Below are 21,613 nucleotides of genomic sequence, written 5' to 3' on the forward strand. Positions count from 1 at the left end.
ACCGGTGCACTTCGCTCTTACAACCTCACCATCCATGAAGGCGACAGAGCTCCCGGTAAAGAATCTGACCTCAATTTCAAATCACATTTGTATCTAATCAATTTTTTAGATGGAGTATGGCGCAAGGTCTACCTCATTAACGGTCAACAACCTGGTCCATTAATTGAGGCCGAGGAAGGAGACGAACTCGAAATCTTTGTGCAAAATGATCTACCCGTTGAGCAAACCATTCACTGGCATGGTCAGTCGCTCACTGCGAGAAACAACTCAAGGAAACTGACACAGGAAATGCAGGTATTTTGCAGGACGGAACTCCAGACATGGACGGAGTGCCGGGTGTCACCCAGGTTACTGAATTCCCACCTTTGATCTAATATGCTTACAATTCCATAGTTCCCAATTCCAGCCACCGGAAATTTTACGTATCGATTCTCTGTCGCCTCTGAATACGGCTTCTACTGGTATCACTCTCACTTCCGAGCGTACTACAACGATGCTATCCGCGGACCGTTGATCATTCATCCTTCCTCTTCGCGCCGACGCCCCTTTGAGAGCCTCGCTGAGGACAAAGCAGAATTGAGCAAGATGCTCCAAGCTGAGAGAGGCGCAATTCCAGTCGTTTTGGCCGACTGGTACCATAGACCCTCAGATATAGTCTATGGTGAATATTTCACTACTGGAGCATTTCCTCAGTGCGTGGACAGCCTCCTGGCTAATGGACAGGGCAGAGTACGATGCCTACCCCAGAACGTGCTACAGGCTGGACCAGGACTGGGAATACAGTCCGACGTTGCAAACGATCCGCATGATTCAGTACCTATGGACTCGACAATGTCAATGCCATCCATGTCAGACACCTCGAATAGCGACATGCCTATGCCAACATCTACCACTACGGCCTTGATTTCCATGGACTCATCTATGAGCATGCGCAAGAGGTCGGAGCACAGTTCAATGTCGATGTCAGATTCCATGCCAACTGACACGAGTACGGCGTCCCCAACAGGAACATCCAACCCCGACATGACCACCATGTCTGGCATGTCTGACATCTCAACGCTTGGCCCTAAAGGCTGCAGCATGCCGATGATGTTTAAGCCAGGTTTCAATGCCAGTTCTCTTCCGCAAGAGACATGCAGCAACACCACCAGTGACGTCTTCATGTTTGATGTTGATGCCTCACGCGGATGGGCTGCTCTTCATTTGGTTAATGCAGCGGCGGTCAGCAGGATGAGTGTTTCACTTGATGGACACTCGATGATTGTGTATGCTGCAGATGGACTATATGTGGAACCGCAAGAAATCAAAGTCAGTGTTTTCGCAAAATTATTTCGGATATCGGCTAAATGAGACAGGTATTGCACATTTCGATTGGCCAACGGTACTCCGTAATGGTTAAACTTGATCAGCAACCGGCGATGTACTCCTTACGTTTCGCTTCATATCCCTATGGCGATATGCAGCAAGTAATTGAAGGTTATGCGCTGATGTCGTACAAGGTGAGTTGCGAGATACAGCGGCTGCTAGCAATGTGGTTGACAATTTCAGAACACCAGTATGGACTCTCAGATGACCGTCGTTGAGGATCCGGCCTTATCTTGGATGCTGGTGAATGGCTCTGCGAAGTTGGACGCTCCTGAACTGGACGACCACAACCTTCCACCTTTCGAAAGTGTCACACCTCCCACCGGATCGCCTGACTTGACACAACTTTTTTCAATCAATCAAACTGGGATCGTGACCTGGGTGATTAGCGACCAGCCATATTCAGAGCCGAGACGCCCAATCATCTACGGCAATGCTTCTGATGCTTGGGAATCTGCTACCACTTTACACTTGCCAGGCAATTCGACTGTTGACCTTGTTATGCATGTTGCAAATGATTCTATGGACGTGGTAAGTCTGCGTCGCTGTTCTTATTCCTGAAACGTCAAACACACTATAACTGACACGACGATTCTAATAGATGGGACATCCCATTCATCTTCACGGCCACAAGTTTTGGTTCCTTGGAGCTGGCGAGGGCATGTTCCCGTATGACTCTGTTGACGCTGCACCTTCATCAATGATTAACTTGAAAAACCCGCCATTTCGCGACACAATAGACTTGCCAGCGTCTGGATGGGCGGTTATCCGGTGAGAGCCTCAAATGGATATGAGTTGGACATAGCAGTGACTAATACCCCTCAGCTATGTCACAGATAACCCGGGAGCGTGGCTACTTCACTGCCATGTGCAGTGGCATCTAGTGGTATGTCATGTTCCACTTCAACGACGGTATCCACTAAATTTGCAAAATCAGAGCGGAATGGCTGTGGTCCTGGTGGAAAATGAGCAGCAACTGTTCGGCATGGTTGGGTCCATTGACAACGCAGCCAACAATCCCAACATGACCAGCATGGAAAATCGCGGTGCTCCATTGACACTCGAGGCAACACAGTCAATCTTCCTTTTCGCCACCATCTTGTTCACCACATTTACCGTTTTTTACGGATAGAAGAAAAGATTTCAGAACTCAAAATTTACAGGATTAGTCTGATAAGTATTGCGGAGCCTGTTGGAAGGGGGAGAGGGGAGACAAAAGAGCAAGAAGGTCTGTTAGCTACTTGACATCTCGGTGAATTGAGGGCGTGACTCCGCGCATACGAACAGAGTTTCGAATTCGATCTCTGTCGGAATGGACCAATGCTCTCTCCTACCGCGATTACTCGGATATCAATGTGTATGTCTCAGACTCTTAGATACTAATTATTGGGCATTCGGGGTTTTCCAAAAGAGCGCTGCGACTCACATTGTCGAAGTACATTCAACTCTCCAACGCTCACCAAAGTATATGAATTGCTAATAGGCGGCCGCAACAACATGGGCAATCATTTAGGATCGGGCACGTTTGGCAGGGCGTACAGTTTCAACGTCGCCGCTGTCAGCGCTCATCTCACGCCAGAGCATCGGGTTAACGGCCAAACAAATGATTGGGAATAACCAGCTGAAGTAACTGGCAACCATGTGTTTCTCGCTAAAGATAGATGCGATGAAGTAGCTTGCACTGGTTGTTCTTTTGCTTCTCTCTCTCGGTTCCAGATGGGATGTCCCATACACCTCATGGCCACGAATGCCGATTTCTTTCAGTGTGACTATGTTTAATTCTGTCAGTGTCATGCCTTTAACGATAATCAATGGCAAGCAGGAGGCACATAAAGTTCGAGTCCGTAGATCAACCGAAGATCAGAAGTGTCCATGTAGAAGCGCATCAACACTGCAGCGCCGCTCCGACAGTATTTCAGGAATGCCAATAATTCGCGGATTGTATGACGATAGGTCTCTTAGATATATCTTGTGGTTATAGATTATTAGCTGCTTGGACCTGTGAGGTATCAAGGATCAGTATTCGTTCTTAGACTTCGCATGTACTTCAAGTGCGCTTTCGACATGCAACTGCCAGTCCTTTAACGAGGCACTGCGCAAGTTCTCCCCGCCTTCAAGGCACAACGGTAAAGACAAATTATAGCTTGGATGTTGACTTCGTACTGTGTAATGAAGATATACGTACTTTGCCAACAATGTTATATCTCTTGCTGAGGAATGCGTGCCACTCGCTCAGCACCGTCTTGTATACATCCTCCAGGTCATACCATTCTGGAACGCAATCTTCAGGCTTCAAGCTGGATAACGCCAGGGCTCGGGATGGATCCTTGCCGGCGTAAACTAAATCATTTATTAGTATCTTTTTCTTATTGTCGCTTATGTTCATCATATCAATGTGGCTTCGATATCGCTGCGGACGCGGGATTCATTTGAACGTGCGTAGTTCCGAAGCGATGGACAAGAAGGAAAGATGGTCGGCGTACCGCAATATGGTCCTTCTGGTTGATATGCCCGATTTCGTGAAACATCGAAGACGGTGCCCTTGATTGCGATAAGTATAGGCTTGGAAGGGTCCGCTCCTGTTGTAAATCGAATATTAGTGGCTCCGACCTAGTACACCAGCTGATAGGCATTCTTCTCTTCGCGTACCGTCACACTTGCTAAGCTCCTCATATGTGATAGGGTCGTCCTTTGGTGCGTCGAGCAGTACTGGCACCTTTGGGGCAAAGCTTTCTGGCCCTTCAAGCGGTTTTTGGCGAGATCCGAACATTTCCGTGCCTGCCGCTGGGGTGAGACCTCAGTAAGAAGTGTTTTGCAAGGAGAAATGGTAAAGGAAGCCACTGACGGTGATTGAAGTATGAAAGGCGTCGAAGGTATGGACTCGACACTCTACAAAAGAGGTTATCATAATCACCGGGCAGCCGAGCGGCCGAGCGGTCTTGTGGAACGGCTCTTTGCATCTTCGTACAATAAACTCTAATAACCGTGTTGAATGATAACCACACAACAAGAGCAATCCTGGTTTCATTCATCCTTTCTCAGCACGTTTCGAGCTGAATTCCCCGCGCTTGAGCGGTTTTCGCGCGTTTCCAGCCCCACGCGAATCTCACTCTGATTGGGTCTTGGCGATTGAGTTGTTTTTGCGTATTTTAGCGGATCCCCAGCTTGTACTTCTCCAACAGGCAATTTCTGGCATTGCATCATTAAGGAGGCTTCTGAGGCACAAAGGCCGCAATCTGCCAAGGTGTTCTTGTAGGAGCTCGTCTATTTCAGAGATAATGTTCCACAATGCTTACAACGCTATTTAAATGCCTGGTTCTTGCCTGACCTTGGGTCAGTTACTCTCACCTCTACATATTTCCTTCTCGCCACTGTACTTCCAGGATCTTACTGAGCCAAGATTAAATTGGAAACTCGTCATTGAACCTGAAAGACTATCCATCATGCGGTTCAACGCGATCATAGTTCCAGCCCTCCTTGCCAGCAGTGCCCTCGCGCAAAGCTCCTCATCCACCGACATGGACCCTTCGATGATAATGTCATCCACCGACATGGACCCTTCGATGACAATGTCATCCACCGACATGGACCCTTCGATGACAATGCCATCCACCGACATGGACCCTTCGGTGACAATGCCATCCACCGACATGGACCCTTCGATGACAATGACAACCATGCCGTCATCCATGGAGATGTCCTCAACAGTTCTTTCAAGTGGAGCTACGTCTGCGGAGAGCTCGAGCATGGATATGGGCGCAAGTACTACCGCCAGTGGGGCCGCTGCACCAACAAACGCTGCCTCAGGTGGAGTTGGTCCTGCTAAGCGCTTGTTTGTCGGTAATGGCTTGGTACTATTGTTGGCTTTTGGAATGATGAATGTGTTCCTGTCCTAAATCCATGCTGAGACCATCAACCTCTAGGCGCTCCACAAAGTAGTGCCGATTACAAGCATGTCTTGTTAAAAATCCAAAAGAAAGCGCGACGGAAACACAATCTTGTCTGAGTGGCACGACCCGACCTGCAGCATCAAGAACCCCAAGCCATAGGTCAACGCGTTGGCAATCAGGGAGAGATATGGGACTTTGGTGCTATAAACAACATGAACTAGCGAAACAATTAAATTACACAGCAATTAGTAAATTCATACTCACCATTCGGTCGTGTTGACGAATTTTATAGTAGACCTTGCACTCGGCGCAGTGCTTTGTATGTGTCATCTTCATGCGCAATGAGGTCTTCCTCATCGACTTTGTCGTGGTCGCAAAGCTAATGTCGCGAAGAGTCCTCAAGATCCTCGCTGTAACAGTGGATATCTGTTACGAAAACTTCGATTGCACGGGTACAAGGGTCGTGTTTTGTGTCGTCGAGAGTAATAATCTGATTCTCGCGAGGCATAGCTTTAATATTGCAAGGATAACGATATTAATTCTGAGTTGGTTGAACGTTCCGTTAGCCAACGACTGTGGGTGGGTGCAAAACTGGGGTTCTGTCCTTTGATCGGGCCGGTGCTCGGCAGTATCCGCGGTCACGGGCAATAGACGGGATGTCTGGATGAGTAGACTGAGATATGTGGCAAACAAGACGCGGAAAGACTGCGCCCCTCCCCAGGCTGACACAAACTTCACACGAGGATAGAAGAGAATGTCTCCGCGGAGCTGAGCTGCGGCTTCGGGAAAGTGATAATCAATTGGGCGTTTGGTTCCTGCCTCCAGGCCTTCACGAACTCTCTGCAAGCCTGGGGAACGCCACTGGAACCATCTAGGCGCACTTGGCCGCGGTCATTCGCTATCTCTGAGTCTGTGTGCCCCAGAAACTCAAAAGTGTGGCTGCAGAGCTGCACCTCCCTGAGATTTGGTGAAATCTCTCAATCCACGTGAAGACTGCACCAAGTGGAGATCAAGGCGACACACGACTGAGAAAGTTAACCGGTCTATCACTACATACCACAGCACTGCAAAGCATACAGAGCCTTGCAAAACTCACATGGCAAGAAAAAGGGTTGTTTATAGAATGCTCTCCATAACAGTGGAGCTCTTCTGCATCACGCTACTGCTGATCGAGTTAAGCGCATGGATCGCCTCTGACCAATCAACAATCCTAAGTCTTCATCCATCTGATGTAATGACGACTGAAAACCCATCGAGCATCTAATCTACGCTATAATTTAGTTATCCATCCTCTCCGTATGGTCTAACAGCCAGCAAAGGTTCAGAATGATTTCAGAATGGTTTAGATGGTATAGAAAGTGCATCTCTTATACTTAAGAAACGGTCGTCGCACCATGGTTCAGCAGCATCTGCACCACCGTCCCATGGCCACATGCTGATGCCGCCTGCAGCGCGTTGCCATACCGGCCTCCTCGTGCGTTGACATTGGCACCCGCGTCCAGCAGCATCCGCACCACCGTCTTGTAGCCACCGAATGATGCTGCCTGCAGCGCGTTGACATACCGGCCTCCTTGTGTGTTGACATTGGCACCCATATCCAGTAGCATCTGTACCACTTCCTCGTAGCCATTCCAGGATGCTGCCTGCAGCGCGTTGCCATACTCGCCTCCTTGTGCGTTAACATCCGCTCTCTAGTCCAGCAGCATCTGCACCACTGCTGTGTAGCTACCTACGGATGCCGCCTGTAGCGCGTTACCATACTCGCCTCCTTATGCATTAACATCAGCACCCGTGGCCAGTAGCATCTGCACCACTGTCTTGTGGCCACTATCTGATGCCGCCTGCAGCGCGTTGACATACAGGCCTCCTTGTGTGTTGACATTAGCACCTGTATCCAGCAGCATCTGTACCACCGTCTTGTGGCCACCATCTGATGCTGCCTGCAGCGTGTTAACATACAGGCCTCCTTGTGCATTAACATTAGCACCCGTATCTAGCAGCATCTGCACCACTATCTTGTGGCTACCCTCTGATGCCGCCTGTAACGCGTTCCTATACCGGCCTCCTTGTGCGTTGACATCAGCACCTGTGTCCAGCAGCATCTACACCACCCTCTTGTAGCCGCCCTCTGATGCCGCCTGCAGCGCGTTGCTATAGTTGTCTCCTTGAGCATGGACATTAGCACCTGTGTCCAGCAGTATCTGCACCACTGTCTTGTGGCTATATAGTGATGCCGCCTGCAGTGCGTTCCTATACTGGCCTCTTTATGCGTTGACATTAGCACCTGCATCCAGCAGTATCTGCACCACTATCTTGTAGCCACTGAATAATGCCGCCTACAGTGCGTTGACATACTGGCCTCCTTGTGCGTTAATATTGGCACCCGTATTCAGCAGTATCTGTACCACTTTCTTGTGGCCATTCCAGGATGCTGCCTGCAGCGCGTTACCATACTTGCCTCCTTGTGCGTTAACATTAGCACCTGTGGCCAGTAGCATCTGCACCACTGTCTTGTAGTCACTATCTAATGCTGTCTACAGCGTGTTGCCATAGTAGCCTCCTTGTGCGTTGATATTAGCACCCATATCCAGCAGCATCTGTACCACTTCCTTGTGACCATTCCAGGATGCCGCCTATAGCGCGTTACCATACTCACCTCCTTATGTGTTGACATTAGTACCTGCAGCCAGCAACATCTACACCACTGTCTCCTGACTACTATCTAATGCCGCCTATAGCGTGTTGCTATAGTAGCCTCCTTGTGCATTAATATCAGTACCCACGTCTAGCAGCATCTGCATCACCATCTTATAGCCACTATCTAATACTACCTACAACGCGTTACCATACTTGCCTCCTTATGTATCAACATTAGCACCTACATTCAGCAGCATCTGTACCACTTCCTCATGGCTATTCCAGGATGCCACCTACAGCATATTATCATACTCGCCTCCTTGTGTATTAATATCAGCACCCACAGCCAGCAGCATCTACACCACTGTCTTGTAGCCATATTAACTAGCCTAGATAACAGCGCTATTACCCTGGCTATCACACTTATTAATCTTAACTGTACTAATCTGCCCTAGTATTTACACTATAGATTCCCTATATTCTAAAAGGGCTGCCAGTTAAAGTTCATTAATATCCAGTAGATTAGTATAGTAATCTAATGATTACTAGTAGATAGGGAACTATAGTTGCTAAAGACTATCTACTTTGTAGTAGAATAGTATTAGTTTTGCTATATCCACATTATTTACTGTGCCTTATACTGCATAGAAGTATAATGGCCAGTGTTCTGCTGTATACACCATTAATATCTCAATCTCATTGTTAGACTGCAGAATCTTCTTAACTAATAAATATGTCTTGATTTACCAAACTATATCCTGAGTAGTATCTAAGATATCCTGTAGCCTTAAGAAATCTATATAGATCTAAGCCATTACTGCTTTGGTCTAACCTGGATTAAGATAGTGCTTCTATCCTAATAGTAGATTACACACCTAGTTATCCGCTAAGAGAAACTCCTTAGCTATCTAGTGGATAAGATAGATCTAGTTATGATTGAAGAATATAAATAATCTATACTAGCGCTAAAAACCACCACTTACTTATAATAGATCTAAGTGTACCTAACTCACCCTTCTTACATCCTGTGATCTCTAAGATACAATCCCTAGGGCGATTGCTATCTCCCCCACTATCAGTGGGTGCTAACTTCCCACTACAATCTGTAAAATCTACACTACCTTGCCTCTCTAGTTGTGATTAATATGGTTAAGGATCTTCTTATACATATCTTCTACTGTCTAGGGAAGTAGGAGAATCAACTCCTTCTTAGGTATAAAACTGTTACAGTATATTGTATAGATACCCTTGATAGCTAAGTGAAGTCATAGGTATGTTTAGTACTCTATCTACTGTAGCTTGGCTTACAGTTTATTAGTGATAGCTAGGTGCAGGTCCAAGTCACTACTAAGCTTAGTAATATGTATTTAGATCATGAGGTTAATCTCACAGTGTATTTGATCATTCTCTTCTTCCCCTTGTAATTAGATTGTTAGAAGGTCTAACAATATCTACTAAAAGACATGCTGGATATCGTTATAAGGCTGGCTAGTGACCACAAACTTTAACTGGCTTCTCCAGCATATATATAATAGTTGCTACATATTATGATGGAACTAGGCTAACATTTAAATCAGTGTTAATTGGTCCACCTATTAATATTTATCTAAGGCATCTAGGATGTATATTACCTCCTGTACTTCAGTATTACTTGTAGCAGCAAGCAGTATTCACTAGAGCTATATTATATCTAACTGCATCTTATCTAGCTTGTTGAGATTATAGATAGCCAGTGTATAGTGAATCAGTCTTAGCTATTATATAAGTAACTGATAAAGAATAGTATATAGAGTGATCATAGTACAGTCCTACTTCTTATTCTCTTTGAAGAAGAAGTAGTAGATACTATGCATGCTTAAGCCCTGTAGCTCATGATCTATTAGCAACTTAGCCAACACTGACTTGCTATAGCCAGGATTGGTCAAAATCCACAAGAGACTATCACCTTTACTATTGTGCTATCACCAATACTGCTTATATTACAGTACCCACTAACATGTCCCCTCCACTTAGTTAGGATTCCTATCCTTCTACTCCTTGTAACTACTAATTAGTTTAAATGCTTAATAGTAACATTAGTGTTTGTTATCTTACTAATAGTTCATCTATGCCTATAGGGCATAAGTCTAAGTCTGAAAGTCCTATCACAGGTCCTGTAGAATATCTATTATGTAAGTCTGTTAGCCCTATTATTTAGTATAGAGACTGCAAAGCATTAAATAGATTGCGTTAGAACTTTTTAATAAAAAAAGGTACTAGGTGTTAGTTACCTAGTACCACTACTTACTAACAATGTCCCAGACACTTTTACAGATGGGTTTCTCCTGGCTAGCTTGTGCCGGCACTATATAGAATAGAAACTCTTTTGTATACATTACTGCTATTATCACCACGTATAGATGCCACACATTATTCTTAGAACTATCTATATAGTCATAGATTCCCTGAATCACTAGGCATAGAAAGTTGCTTATTAGCCTCACGGCCTCTATCTTAATACAGAGCGCACTATACTAATCTTACAGCCGGTTACACATCACTGCATCCTTTACCACCACATTACCTAAAGCAATAATACCATAATATAGCACTAGTGTCAAGCTCTTCTATACCTTATGTTAATATCCACTATTACACCCACCAGCAGTATTGTCAATATGGGTGTAGTAAATAGTATACATCAGCCAGTCTAGTATATTAGGCTATACAAACCTATTATCCTCCAACATCAAGTTCTTCCCTACTACCTTATCAATATACTAGATAATCTTACTAGGCTGTAGTTAATACTGTGCCTGTACCTATAACAGCATCTATAGCAGCATCTCTAGTAGCTAGTTAAGCTGTCCTTTAACTGTAAATACCCCACTATCCTTAGCCTTACTATAATTATACTATATTACTCTACCCTATATCTTGTCCGGTATACTTATTACTATATCTCCTAGCTAGATGTTTACTCCTTAGGCTAGATTAGAAATGCTACTGCTAATACCTACTATTAGCCCAACCCACAGCTTAGGGAACGTCTACGCTATGTTCTTTACTACTATCGCCACTGACACCACCCCATTTACTCCTGCTGGCATGTACGCGATCACCACGTTATGTTGATGTATTCTTCCCAGCATATAGCTATTGTAATCCTGCTTGTCTTGTCCTGCAATTATCGAGTGCTCTTCATCCAGCATCGCTATCGCGGCAGCCATTTCGTCCTCCAGGGCGCATATCCAGCCGATGTGGTAGTCTTGAACGGTCAGGCTTGACATTGTAAGCGAAGGTAGGATAAACAGTGGTCTCCACGGCCGTCTTCAACGGGCTGGCTCAACGCAGGATGGCAAAAGGAGGTAGCCTGAGAGATGCAGTCAACGGGATGCTACTAGTATAGTGCCTGTACGTGAAAGAGCTGTCATCGTCAGTAGGCAGAGAGTCGTGAGCCTGATGTTGATTATCAGCCTTGGGGCGTTGTGTCTCTCAGCCGCGTTGCCTGCCGACCTCACATAGGCCGCGCTCGCACTCATGCATGCAGCCCAGAATAAAGACCAATGGGCGCTGAAGACTGCAGTTATTGTACTGTAGCTGAGGGAATCTCGGGTAGCATTTCTATTCCTTACTTAGATGTCAAATTCGCAGTGTTACGACTCGGACACTTTCACCGCTGGTGACAAAAAATCCACGAGAAATTCGAAAACAGTTCCGAGATGCCTAGCCATCAACGAGGAGGTAATCTCGGGCATCGGCATGCGTTCGAAGCTAGATTTTGCTAGTTTCCGCCAACCTCCGCCCCGCACCAGCGGGGATGTGGTGGCAATCGAAATTCAGCTCTCGGAAGGGTTCTGCTAGGCGTCCACTCGTATATATTTATCCGAGCCCTCAAGTCGCAGCTGCGTTTTGTCTGCTACTCTTCAAATTACCCTCTGCTCACGCAAGGTCACGGGACGACAAGTAATCGGCAGCGAGGCTCAAACAGTTGTTCCGATTCCTATCGCACGACGCCGCGACCATCGATTACGGACGAGGTCCTCCCAACCTCACAGTCGCGAATCTAGACACGGTCTCGCCATGAGATGGGGTGCGGTTGAAGGCACGGTTGCCAGCACCTGGGTGGTGCATATGAGGGAGGTCTGCAAGAGAAACACAGGGGGCTTGCTAGGACCGGGAGAAAACATGCCAGCAGCTCTCGACGTGTGTGCTGAATCAACAGAATCACGAGCGCAAGTGCTTTGACCTCGACATGTTCTGAACACGCAACAGCAATGCGTGGTGGTGGTGATGGTGACCTGGAGAAGGTCATGGAAGGTGGGTCCACTGGTCGTGGCCGATGCTGACACTGCGCACCCAACCCGTGGTCTTGCGACCACTGAATCCTGTGCCCATGGCTCGACATGGCTGAATTAGACCGGGATTTGTTCTCGGGCATCTTCTCACCTCAGCCGTGTGAGTTGCAAGGCACGCCACCGTATGGGCGAGTGCGACACGTGCGGTCCTCGCAAACGCCAGGTGTCCCGAGCACACTGGACACCTCCACACCCGTTGAGTCACCCACTGCCGCTCTCGGCCGTCCACGAACGCATCAGAGGGATATCGTAAATCGACCGAAACTCGGTTTTCTGCCTCTAGAGAAATGGAATAGAGATGTACGCTATGATGAAGATCCGCCCATTTACCTGCAATATTCCATTCAATGGTCGGCAACGTCGTCGGCATCATCGTCGAATGGGAAAGAATTCGTAAGGGATACAGAGCCTGATGTAGTGCTGAGCCCAGAAGACTACTGGAAGCAGCGCTTGCAATCTCGAGTGAACGAACTCGTGAGGAAAGAGCTCGGGTCCAACACCGCTTATCAGGTCGGTCACACCGTTTTGACCGTTTCGGTGGGACGTGCTGCGCGGAAGCTCGTCAAACGGTTTGAAGAGAATATTGAATGGCAAGTGATTGACAATCAGCTGACACAGTGGGCCGATTTATTCCAGTCGGGCAAGAAACTCCGAGTGGACATCACCTTTCACTATATTCTGCCAAACCAGCAACCCGTCAGCGCTCTCTCTCAGCCAGGTAGGAAGAAGAGCACGTTGTCCGCCACACAGCGGATGCGACAGCGACGTCTTAATCAACTTCATGCCCAACAAGAGAGTACCGGTGAGGCTGACACTTACGCGGATGTGTACCGTGTCATGCGTTGTCCCAATTCATGCGCTAAAGGACCTCACTGTTTTGTTGATCCGGTCAGCAAGCGGCACTATAAGATGTTCACGTACCACTTAGAAGATCTCGTAGAACGCAAGCTGAACGGCATGACGCTCAACAGCCAGGATGATGTGCCTGATGATTTTCGTCGACAACTTTTCGCCGAGGAACGTCAGAGAGGCGAGCCCGGTCAAGCCAAGTCAGCCAAGTCAGCCGTCGGCATGACTCCCATCACGATTAACAACCACTTTCCAGACTGTCCTCCGTGCTCTGCTCCTAAGTCGTCGACAGACGGTGGTCATGAGCAAACCTCAACACAAGCAACGGGACCACTCGACATTCCAAGCCCGCTCGATTTGAGGGTCCGAGAGTACAGTACGTGGCAAAAGTCACGGGTGGAGGACCCGAAGTACAAAGCAGACGTCGACAAGGCCTGCACCGCAACCCTGGAAGACTACCGCGATCTGCAGCAGATTTATAGCGAGCAAGACGTTACATTCCTAGTCGAGAAAGGCGTCCGTGTCGGTACTGCCAAGCGCTTTATCAATGACATCCCCGTGTGGGCCAAGCGTCGCCGATGCAACGACTAGCGTCTTCGTGACCGACACTGTTCACTGTCGATGTTGAGGTGACCATCCAGAGTGATAGGGAGGAATAGATTCATGGTTTTGACACTGGCGTGATACTGGGAAACATTGAAATTCTACAGCCTTACGTACACATCAATGGCACTGACTTCCGTTCATACCATATCCCGAACAAACATAGCCAGCATTCCTGAAGTGACCTTTCGCACTGTCCTGATTTCGGCCCACGCGCTCTACGCACCACTCCAGGAACGCGGCGAAATCTCGTTCTGTCGTCCCACCGTATGCCGTCCACTGGCTCTTCAGAAACGCCTTGAGCTCGGCAAAGAATTCTTCAATGGGGTTTAGGCGTGGGGAGTAAGGAGACAGATACATGATTTTAACCCCAGCCGCTCGACACATCCTTTGGACTTTGTCTGAATGGTGAAAGGACGCATTATCCATCACCAGCACAGAGCAAGGCTCGGGCCATGGATTACAACGTATGAGGAGCTCCTCAATAAATCTCTCAAATACCGCCGCAGTTGTTGTCCCTTTGTAGACTTTGAAATGGATGACACCATCGCACGTGTATGCCGGCAACACGTGGAGTCGTTGGCCGCGCTGAAATTGGGCGATTTGCACTGGTGTCGTGCCTATCGGGGCCCAACCCTGTGGCCTAAACCCGTCTCGTGGCTCGCAGCCTGTCTCATCCACAAATACGAGTTGCTTGCACTCCATTGGCGCGATAGTGTGCAGGAATAAATCCTGAAGATCTGGGTCACTCTGCTGAGCAACTCGACGATTGTTCTTCTTTGACCACTTTACCCGCTTGAGTGCCCTGCTCACTGTTGACGTGGAGACAAGGACACCAAATGTGTCTGCTAAATATTCAACCTGCTCTTGGAGTTTTCGGTCCGGCCAGATTCGGAGATATTCGAGAAGGGCATCACGCATCTCCTCGGTTAGCGATCGTCGTCGGCCCCGGCGGTTGCGGGGTGCAGTAGTGCGCCCGAACGTCTGCAGGTTGTAGCGTATCCGGCCGACGCCATTGCGGCTGCAGGGGACTACCTTATGAATAGCTGTGTCGCCAAAGCCCACGTCTATCATGTGACGAATTTGATCATGTACTTCCACTGGGAGAGGAGGTGCCATCGTCCTTTGTACTGTAGAAACGATGCAGCAGAAACTGCTAGATGCCAGATCGTCCACAACAGCGAGTCACGTGACGGAGTTTCTAGAATCTTCTGCCCCTCAAACATTGTACTGCGTCCTTTGCTCCAAGGTCCATGACATGTTTGACAATACCAGCCTACGGACACTGCCCACAGGGCCATCATCTCGCTTTCCAGCAGATATGTGCACAGGAGGAGGAGAATTTTGCGCCAGGGACGTTGCGGCATGTGTGGAATATATATCCAGTGGTTTTAGCGGGAGCCATGGTAACCAACTCCATGCATGTTTGTGCATCAAAATAAATCTCACTATTCTTCGCAGACGATACCGATCATCGGGAAGGCCGGTGTTATCTCGTCGAGTATAAGATCCTAGTCATGCTATCATGCGATACGCCAAAGGCTGAGGGTTGCGGAGTCAGTGCCCCGAGGCAACGTGGGACAGACGTATGCTTCCCCTTGGCTGTCTGTTCCGTATCGCGCCCCTCAAGAACAACCAGTATCCCATGACAATGGACGCAGTGGCCGGGATGGTGACTGCCCAGTAGAGCCAGAACTTGCCCGACACTTCCAAACCTTGTGCGCCGAATGAGAAAAAGGTGGTGCTGAACAAGGCCTGCTTCATTGTTAGCAACTATTCATGTACATGGAATGGAAGCGGATAGAACGTACACAGATGTAAGTAGCTGGTAAAAAGAACATAGTCAGGATGGTGATCGACTTGATGACCGAGTTCTCCATACTAGCCACGCTGTAGAATGCCTGGGACTGTCAAGGTCGTGTACAGACGTGACGGCATGCTGCTGAAACTCACCAGGGTCAATTCGTTCTGGAGACGCTGATTGTTGGCGTCAGAGCGCAACTTCAGATTATGTACAGCCTGAGTCTGGAAGCGGAGGGATTCGGCAGCTTGCACGCGGTAGTTCAACGACAGTTCTGATTGATGTCTGTCATGCATCGTATCTTGATACTCACATAACCTTTCCAGTGACTGGACCGACACATCCAAGACCTCAGAAAGCTGCGTCCCGTGTCGAGCGAGATCATGCATGTCGTCGAAGTGCTTCTGTCGGCTTCGACGAGCCTACCTCAATTCTTGTTACAGCAGATCATGAAGACTGGATGCGATGCGATTACCTACCTGTTCTAAACTACGGACATGGTCTCGCAGTCGCCAGACCGACCTGTCCAGGACACTGATGAGTTCAGTGACCACAGCTCGAATCATAGCGCACCCGTCGGCTGTGCGAATGGCCGACAACTCCTGGAGGCTTGCAAGAAGCGCCGCCTGGAAACTCGGAGGAGTGTCGATGCACAACACGCGACAACGGTTCGGCGCTGTCCAGTGAGTGAAGAAATCCATCTCAAACCAGGTATAGTTTCGATCAGAGCCCATATCATCCGTGAGGTCTTCGCGCATGGTAAGCGGCGAGGCGCGCACTAGCTTCGATAAACATCGCAACCACAATGCTGTTGCCAAGAATCAGCCAGGACGAACCTGCGCGACAAAGCAGGTCTTACTGCAGCTTTCGAGCCGCTCGTTAATATCAAGGGATGTGTGCGTGCCGAAGTAGCCATTGAAATCGACGAAACATTGTCTTGCGAGGGAAGTTGGCACATTGAAACTGGCTAGCAGTGTTGCGCGATTATGACCAAGTCGATTGTACGATGCCCTGTCCAAGAAGCTGTAACTTTCAGTCTTCTGCAACGACAACCATTACCAGAGTCTTAGACATACATGTAACATGTCGGCGGAAGTGTAGACAACTGGTGATAGATCAGATAAGGCGATACAGCTGTGCTGAAATGGCTCACGTCGTTAATAGAAAAGGTAACACGATCGATGCTGTTCCATGTATGGCTTTCTGTTGCTGCTGCTGCTGCTGTTGCTGCTGACTACCGTGAGTGGACATTTAAAAGTTATACGACTGATCAAGATACCTGGCTGAAGAATTGTTGCCGTGACCCGCATGCTGTCGAGCCTAAGCATCTCACAGGACAAAGTAACACCGGGGAAGGCCTGGAGAAGCTCTCCAGATGAGCGGCGGTGGAGTCGCTTCCCAATTTAGACTGCAGCGATCGTCACGTGCCAACAAAACCCAGAGCGCGCTGAGTGGACACCTGGTCCATCTCGCGTTGGTCTAGCCGCGCTGCCACCTGGTACAGTACTGTACTGTAGCCTTGTTGTCAATGGCCCAGGGTGTCAGTGATTGGTTTCAGAATCGCATTCGTAAATGCAGGGAGCGGCGGCTTTGGGGCTTCGCGGACCGCGCAGCTGAAAACGATGCTGCCCCCCAGCCTGATGGTGCAGAACTGCCAACATGATTGTACTGATCGTCTTTAGGGCCTGATATTCGAACATCGATTGGAAACTTGCGACTGCCCCTATTCGGTCTCCTACCTTCTCCTACAATGTCGAGCCTCACGGTGCAAGACTACCATATTGGTTGGATATGTGCACTAGACACCGAGTTCACGGCCGCGATGGCGATGCTGGATGAAGAGCATCCAATAATTGCAGGACAAGACAAGCAGGATCACAATAGCTATGTGCTGGGAAGAATACATTAACACAACGTGGTGATCACGTGCATGCCAGCAGGAGTGGATAGGGTGGTGTCGGCAGTGACGGTGGCGAAGGACATAGTGTGAACGTTCCCTGAGCTGTGGGTTAGGCTGATAGTAGGTATTAGTGGTGATATTCTCAATCTAGCCTAAGGAGTAAACATCTAGCTAGGAGATATAGTGGTGAGTATACTAGACAAGATGTAGGGTAGAGTAGTATAGTATGATTATAGTAAGGCCAAGGATAGTAAGGTATTTACAGTTAAAGGACAGCTTAATTAGCCGCTAAAGATACTGCTATAGACGCTATTACAGGTACAGGTGTAGTATTAACTATAGCCTAGTAAGATTATTCAGTATATTAATAAGGTGGTGAGGAAGAACTTAATGTTAAAGAATAATGGGTTTATATAGCCTGACGTGCCAGACTGGTTAATATGTATTATTTGCCACACCCATATTAATAATGCTGCTAGTGAGTGTAATAGTAGACATTAATATAAGGTATAAAAGAGCTTGGCATTAGTGCTATATTATAGTATTATTGCTTTGAGTAATGTAGTAGTGAAGGATGCAATGGTGTGTAACTAGCTATAAGATTAGTATAGTGCGCTTTATATTGAGATAAAGACTATGAGGCTAATAAGTAACTTTCTATACCTAGTGATTTGGGGAATCTATAACTATGTGGATAGTTCTAAGAATAATGTGTAGTATCTGTATGTGGTGATGATGGTAGTGGTGTATATAAAAGAGTTTCTGTTCTATGTAGTGCTGGCACAAGCTAGCCAGGAGAGACCTATCTATAAAAGTGTCTAGAATATTGTTGGTGAGTAGTGATACTAGGCAACTAATACCTAGTACCTTTTTTTATTAAAAAGTTCTAATGCAACCTATTTAATGCTTTACAGTCTCTATACTGAACAATAGGGCTAACAGACTTATATAACAGATATTCTGCAGGACCTGTAATAGGACTTCTAGACTTAGACTTATGCCCTATAGGCATAGATGAACTATTAGTAAGACAATAAATATCAACGTTACTATCAAGCATTTAAACTAATTAGTAGTTATAAGGAGTAGAAGGATAGGAATCCTAACTAAGTAGAGGAGATGTGCTAGTAGGTGCTATAATATGAGCAGTATTAGTGATAGCATAACAGTGAAGGTGATAGTCTCTTGTGGATTTTAGCCAATTCTAGCTATAGCAAGTTGATATTGGCCAAGTTGCTGGTAGATTATAAGCTATAGGGCTCAAGCATGCGCAGTATCTACTACTTCTTCTTTAAAGAGAATAAGGAGCAGGATCATACTGTGATCGCTCTGTGTACTATCCTTTACTAGTTGCTTACACAATAGCTAAGACTAATCCACTATACACTAACTATCTATAATCCTAATAAGCCGGATAAGATACAGTTAGATGTAGTGTAGCTCTAGTGAACACTGCTCACTGCTATAAGTGATACTGAAGTACAGGAGGTGACATGCATCCTGGATATCTTAGATAAATATTAATAGGCGGACCAATTAACACTAATTTAGATGTTGGCCTGGTTCTATCACAATATGTAGCGACTATTATATACACACTAAAGAAGCTAGTTAAAGTTTGTGGTCACTAGCCGGCCCTATAACAATATCCAGTATGTCTTTCAGCAGATATTGTCGGACCTTCTGACGATCTGATTATGAGGGGAAGAAGAGAATGATTAAATACACTGCGAGATTAACCTTGTGATCTAAATATATATTGCCAAGCTTGGTAGTAACTTAAACCTACACTTGGCTATTACTGATAAACTATAAATTAAGCTGCAGTAGATGGAGTACTAGATATACCTGTGGCTTTACTTAGCTATTAAGGGTATCTATACAATATACCGCAATAGTTTTACACCTAAGAAGGAGTTAATTCTCCTACTTCCCTAGATGGTGGAAGATATGTACAAGAAGATCCTTAACTGTATTAACTATAACTAGAGAGGCAAGGTAGTACAGATTTTATAGATTATAGTGAGAAGTTAGCGCCCACTAATAGTGAGGGAGATAGTGATTATCCTAAGGATTGCGTCTCAGAGATCACAGGATGTAAAGAGGGTGAGTCAGGTGCACTTAGATCTATTATAGGTGAGTGGCAGTCTTTAGTGCTAGTGCAGGTTATTTATATTCTTTAACCATAACTAGATCTATCTTATCCACTAGATAGCTAAGGAGTTTCTCTTAGTGGATAGCCAGGTGTGTAATCCACTATTAGGATAGAAGTACTATCTTAACCTGAATTAGACCAAAGTAGTGATAGCTTAGATCTATATAGATTTCTTAAGGTTACAGGATGTCTTAGATATCACTCAGGATGTGGTTTGGCAAATCAAGATGTATTCATCAGTCAAGAAGATTCTGTGGTCTAATAATGAGATTGAGATATTGATGATATATACAGTGGAACACTAGCTGTTATACTTCTGCGCAGCACAAGGCACAGTAAATAATATGGATGTGGTAAAACTAATGTTATTCTACTATAAAGTAGACAGCCTTTAGCAACTATAGTTCCTTATTTACTAGTAATTATTAGATTGCTACACTAATCTACTGAATATTAATAAACTTTAACTAGCAGCCCTTTTAGGATATAGAGAATCTATAGTGTAAATACTAGGGTAGATTAGTACAGTTAAGATTGATAAGTGTGATAGCTAGGGTAATAGCACTGTTATCTAGGCTAGTTAATATGGCTACAAGACAGTGGTGCGGATGCTGCTGGATGTGGGTACTGATGTCCATGTATAAGGCAGCTTATATAGCAACACGCTACAGGCAGCATCATGTGATGGCTACACAGTGGTGGTGCAGATGCTGCTAGACCAGGGAGCTGATGTTAATGCATAAGGAGGCTTTGATAGCAACACACTGCAGGCAGCATCAGTAGGTGGCCATGAGAGGGTGGTACAGATGCTGCTAGACGTAGGTGCTGATGTTAACGCACAAGGAGGCCACTATGGCAACGCACTGTAGGCAGCATCCCGGTATAGCCATGAGGAAGTGGTATAGATGCTGCTAGACGCGGGTGCCAATATTAACGCACAAGGAGGTGAGTATAGCAATGTGCTGCAGGCGTCATTATACAGTAGCCATGAGATGGTAGTACAGGTGCTGCTGGCCAAGGGTGCTAATGTCAACGCACAAGGAGGCCTCTATGGCAATACGCTATAGGCAGCATTATTTACAGGGTAGGAGATAGTGGTGCAGATGCTGCTAGATATGGGTGCTGATGTCCATGCACAAGGAGGCGAGTATAGCAGTGTGTTGCAGGCAGTAGTAGAGCGAGGCTATAAGATAGTGGTGCAGATGCTACTGGACACGGGTGCTGATGTGAACGCACAACAAGGCGTGTTTAGCAACGCGCTGCAGGCGGCATTATTTATGGGGCAGGAGACAGTGGTGCAGATGCTGCTGGATACAGGTACTAATGTCAACGCACAAGGAGGCGAGTATAGCAATACGCTACAGGCGGCATCCTAGGGTAGCTACACAGCAGTGGTGCAGATGCTGCTGGACCAGGGAGCGGATATCAACGCTCAAGGAGGCTACTATAGCAACGCGCTACAGGCGGCATCCCGGGGTGGCCACACAGTGATAGTGTAGATGCTGCTGGACAACGGGGCTACTAGCCCTCCTGAGAAGTAGCAAAACACAGTCTTCGCTTGGTTCAAATGTCTTACAGTATGCGGAAAGGTAAATTAGTTATCATGGGGTCACAGGTCTTCAACGAACCAGCATATCAAGTTGTCATTACAATAAGCGGAGAGATATTTACATCTATCGATTGGATGAAGTTCCTTCGTGCACTTAACTTGATCAGTCATAGTACATGCATGGTGAACTCCACTATAGTCAAAGAACATTCTAAAAACGAACTGTTTGTGCCATGCGAATTTTGCAAGGCTCTGTATTCTGGGCTAGGTGCAGAAAAGCTAGTCCTCCCGAAATGGAGTTTCATCGCCGGATGCTGCTTGGGTGGTGGATTGTCGCCTCGGGTGCTGGCTTTGAATTAAATGCCTGAGCTGATCCTTCCATCGAGACTTTTCTTTTGTCCTCTTCACGCGACACGTTCTCGCTGCCTTTGCTGTATCTCTACGTATTTCGCGCCCTAAGCACCTCTGGCCCAAGGCGACCTTCTTTCTACGAAAGCCCTCCCCGGACACACTATCTGGCCCCAAGC

The 21,613-nt window shown here is 46.8% G+C and overlaps 9 protein-coding genes across 9 annotated transcripts; 5 read left to right on the forward strand and 4 right to left on the reverse strand.

The window, feature by feature from the left end:
• Positions 1-34: 34 nt before the first annotated feature.
• On the forward strand, positions 35-2,497 carry HMPREF1541_10932 (uncharacterized protein; the record flags this gene model as incomplete). Its single annotated transcript, XM_008715601.1, has 9 exons — positions 35-55; positions 127-241; positions 295-347; positions 394-1,308; positions 1,356-1,499; positions 1,549-1,896; positions 1,967-2,136; positions 2,191-2,251; positions 2,303-2,497. 9 exons carry the CDS (start codon positions 35-37, stop codon positions 2,495-2,497), a joined length of 2,022 nt encoding a protein of 673 aa, XP_008713823.1.
• A 1,005-nt stretch (positions 2,498-3,502) lies between these two features.
• Positions 3,503-5,056, reverse strand: HMPREF1541_10933 (uncharacterized protein; the record flags this gene model as incomplete). Its single annotated transcript, XM_008715602.1, has 4 exons — positions 3,503-3,705; positions 3,849-3,944; positions 4,015-4,143; positions 4,714-5,056. 4 exons carry the CDS (start codon positions 5,054-5,056, stop codon positions 3,503-3,505), a joined length of 771 nt encoding a protein of 256 aa, XP_008713824.1.
• Positions 5,057-6,628: 1,572 nt separating this feature from the next.
• HMPREF1541_10934 (uncharacterized protein) lies at positions 6,629-7,357 on the reverse strand (the record flags this gene model as incomplete). Its single annotated transcript, XM_008715603.1, has 3 exons — positions 6,629-6,924; positions 6,989-6,997; positions 7,045-7,357. 3 exons carry the CDS (start codon positions 7,355-7,357, stop codon positions 6,629-6,631), a joined length of 618 nt encoding a protein of 205 aa, XP_008713825.1.
• Positions 7,358-10,927: 3,570 nt separating this feature from the next.
• HMPREF1541_10935 (uncharacterized protein) lies at positions 10,928-11,164 on the reverse strand (the record flags this gene model as incomplete). The annotated part of the gene is made up of 1 exon (XM_008715604.1): positions 10,928-11,164. A coding segment is annotated over one exon (237 nt), but the record flags the coding sequence as incomplete, so codon positions are not given.
• A 1,113-nt stretch (positions 11,165-12,277) lies between these two features.
• Positions 12,278-13,669, forward strand: HMPREF1541_10936 (uncharacterized protein; the record flags this gene model as incomplete). Its single annotated transcript, XM_008715605.1, has 1 exon — positions 12,278-13,669. One exon carries the CDS (start codon positions 12,278-12,280, stop codon positions 13,667-13,669), a length of 1,392 nt encoding a protein of 463 aa, XP_008713827.1.
• A 1,569-nt stretch (positions 13,670-15,238) lies between these two features.
• Positions 15,239-16,240, reverse strand: HMPREF1541_10937 (uncharacterized protein; the record flags this gene model as incomplete). Its single annotated transcript, XM_008715606.1, has 4 exons — positions 15,239-15,436; positions 15,493-15,582; positions 15,635-15,904; positions 15,962-16,240. 4 exons carry the CDS (start codon positions 16,238-16,240, stop codon positions 15,239-15,241), a joined length of 837 nt encoding a protein of 278 aa, XP_008713828.1.
• Positions 16,241-17,232: 992 nt separating this feature from the next.
• HMPREF1541_10938 (uncharacterized protein) lies at positions 17,233-17,391 on the forward strand (the record flags this gene model as incomplete). Its single annotated transcript, XM_008715607.1, has 1 exon — positions 17,233-17,391. The coding sequence occupies one exon, from the start codon at positions 17,233-17,235 to the stop codon at positions 17,389-17,391; it is 159 nt and encodes a 52-aa protein (XP_008713829.1).
• A 3,051-nt stretch (positions 17,392-20,442) lies between these two features.
• HMPREF1541_10939 (uncharacterized protein) lies at positions 20,443-20,577 on the forward strand (the record flags this gene model as incomplete). Its single annotated transcript, XM_008715608.1, has 1 exon — positions 20,443-20,577. A coding segment is annotated over one exon (135 nt), but the record flags the coding sequence as incomplete, so codon positions are not given.
• A 63-nt stretch (positions 20,578-20,640) lies between these two features.
• On the forward strand, positions 20,641-20,913 carry HMPREF1541_10940 (uncharacterized protein; the record flags this gene model as incomplete). The annotated part of the gene is made up of 1 exon (XM_008715609.1): positions 20,641-20,913. The coding sequence occupies one exon, from the start codon at positions 20,641-20,643 to the stop codon at positions 20,911-20,913; it is 273 nt and encodes a 90-aa protein (XP_008713831.1).
• Positions 20,914-21,613: the final 700 nt, after the last annotated feature.

This window comes from Cyphellophora europaea, assembly GCF_000365145.1.
Source record: "Cyphellophora europaea CBS 101466 unplaced genomic scaffold supercont1.15, whole genome shotgun sequence".
Classification (NCBI taxonomy): Eukaryota; Fungi; Ascomycota; class Eurotiomycetes; order Chaetothyriales; family Cyphellophoraceae; genus Cyphellophora; species Cyphellophora europaea.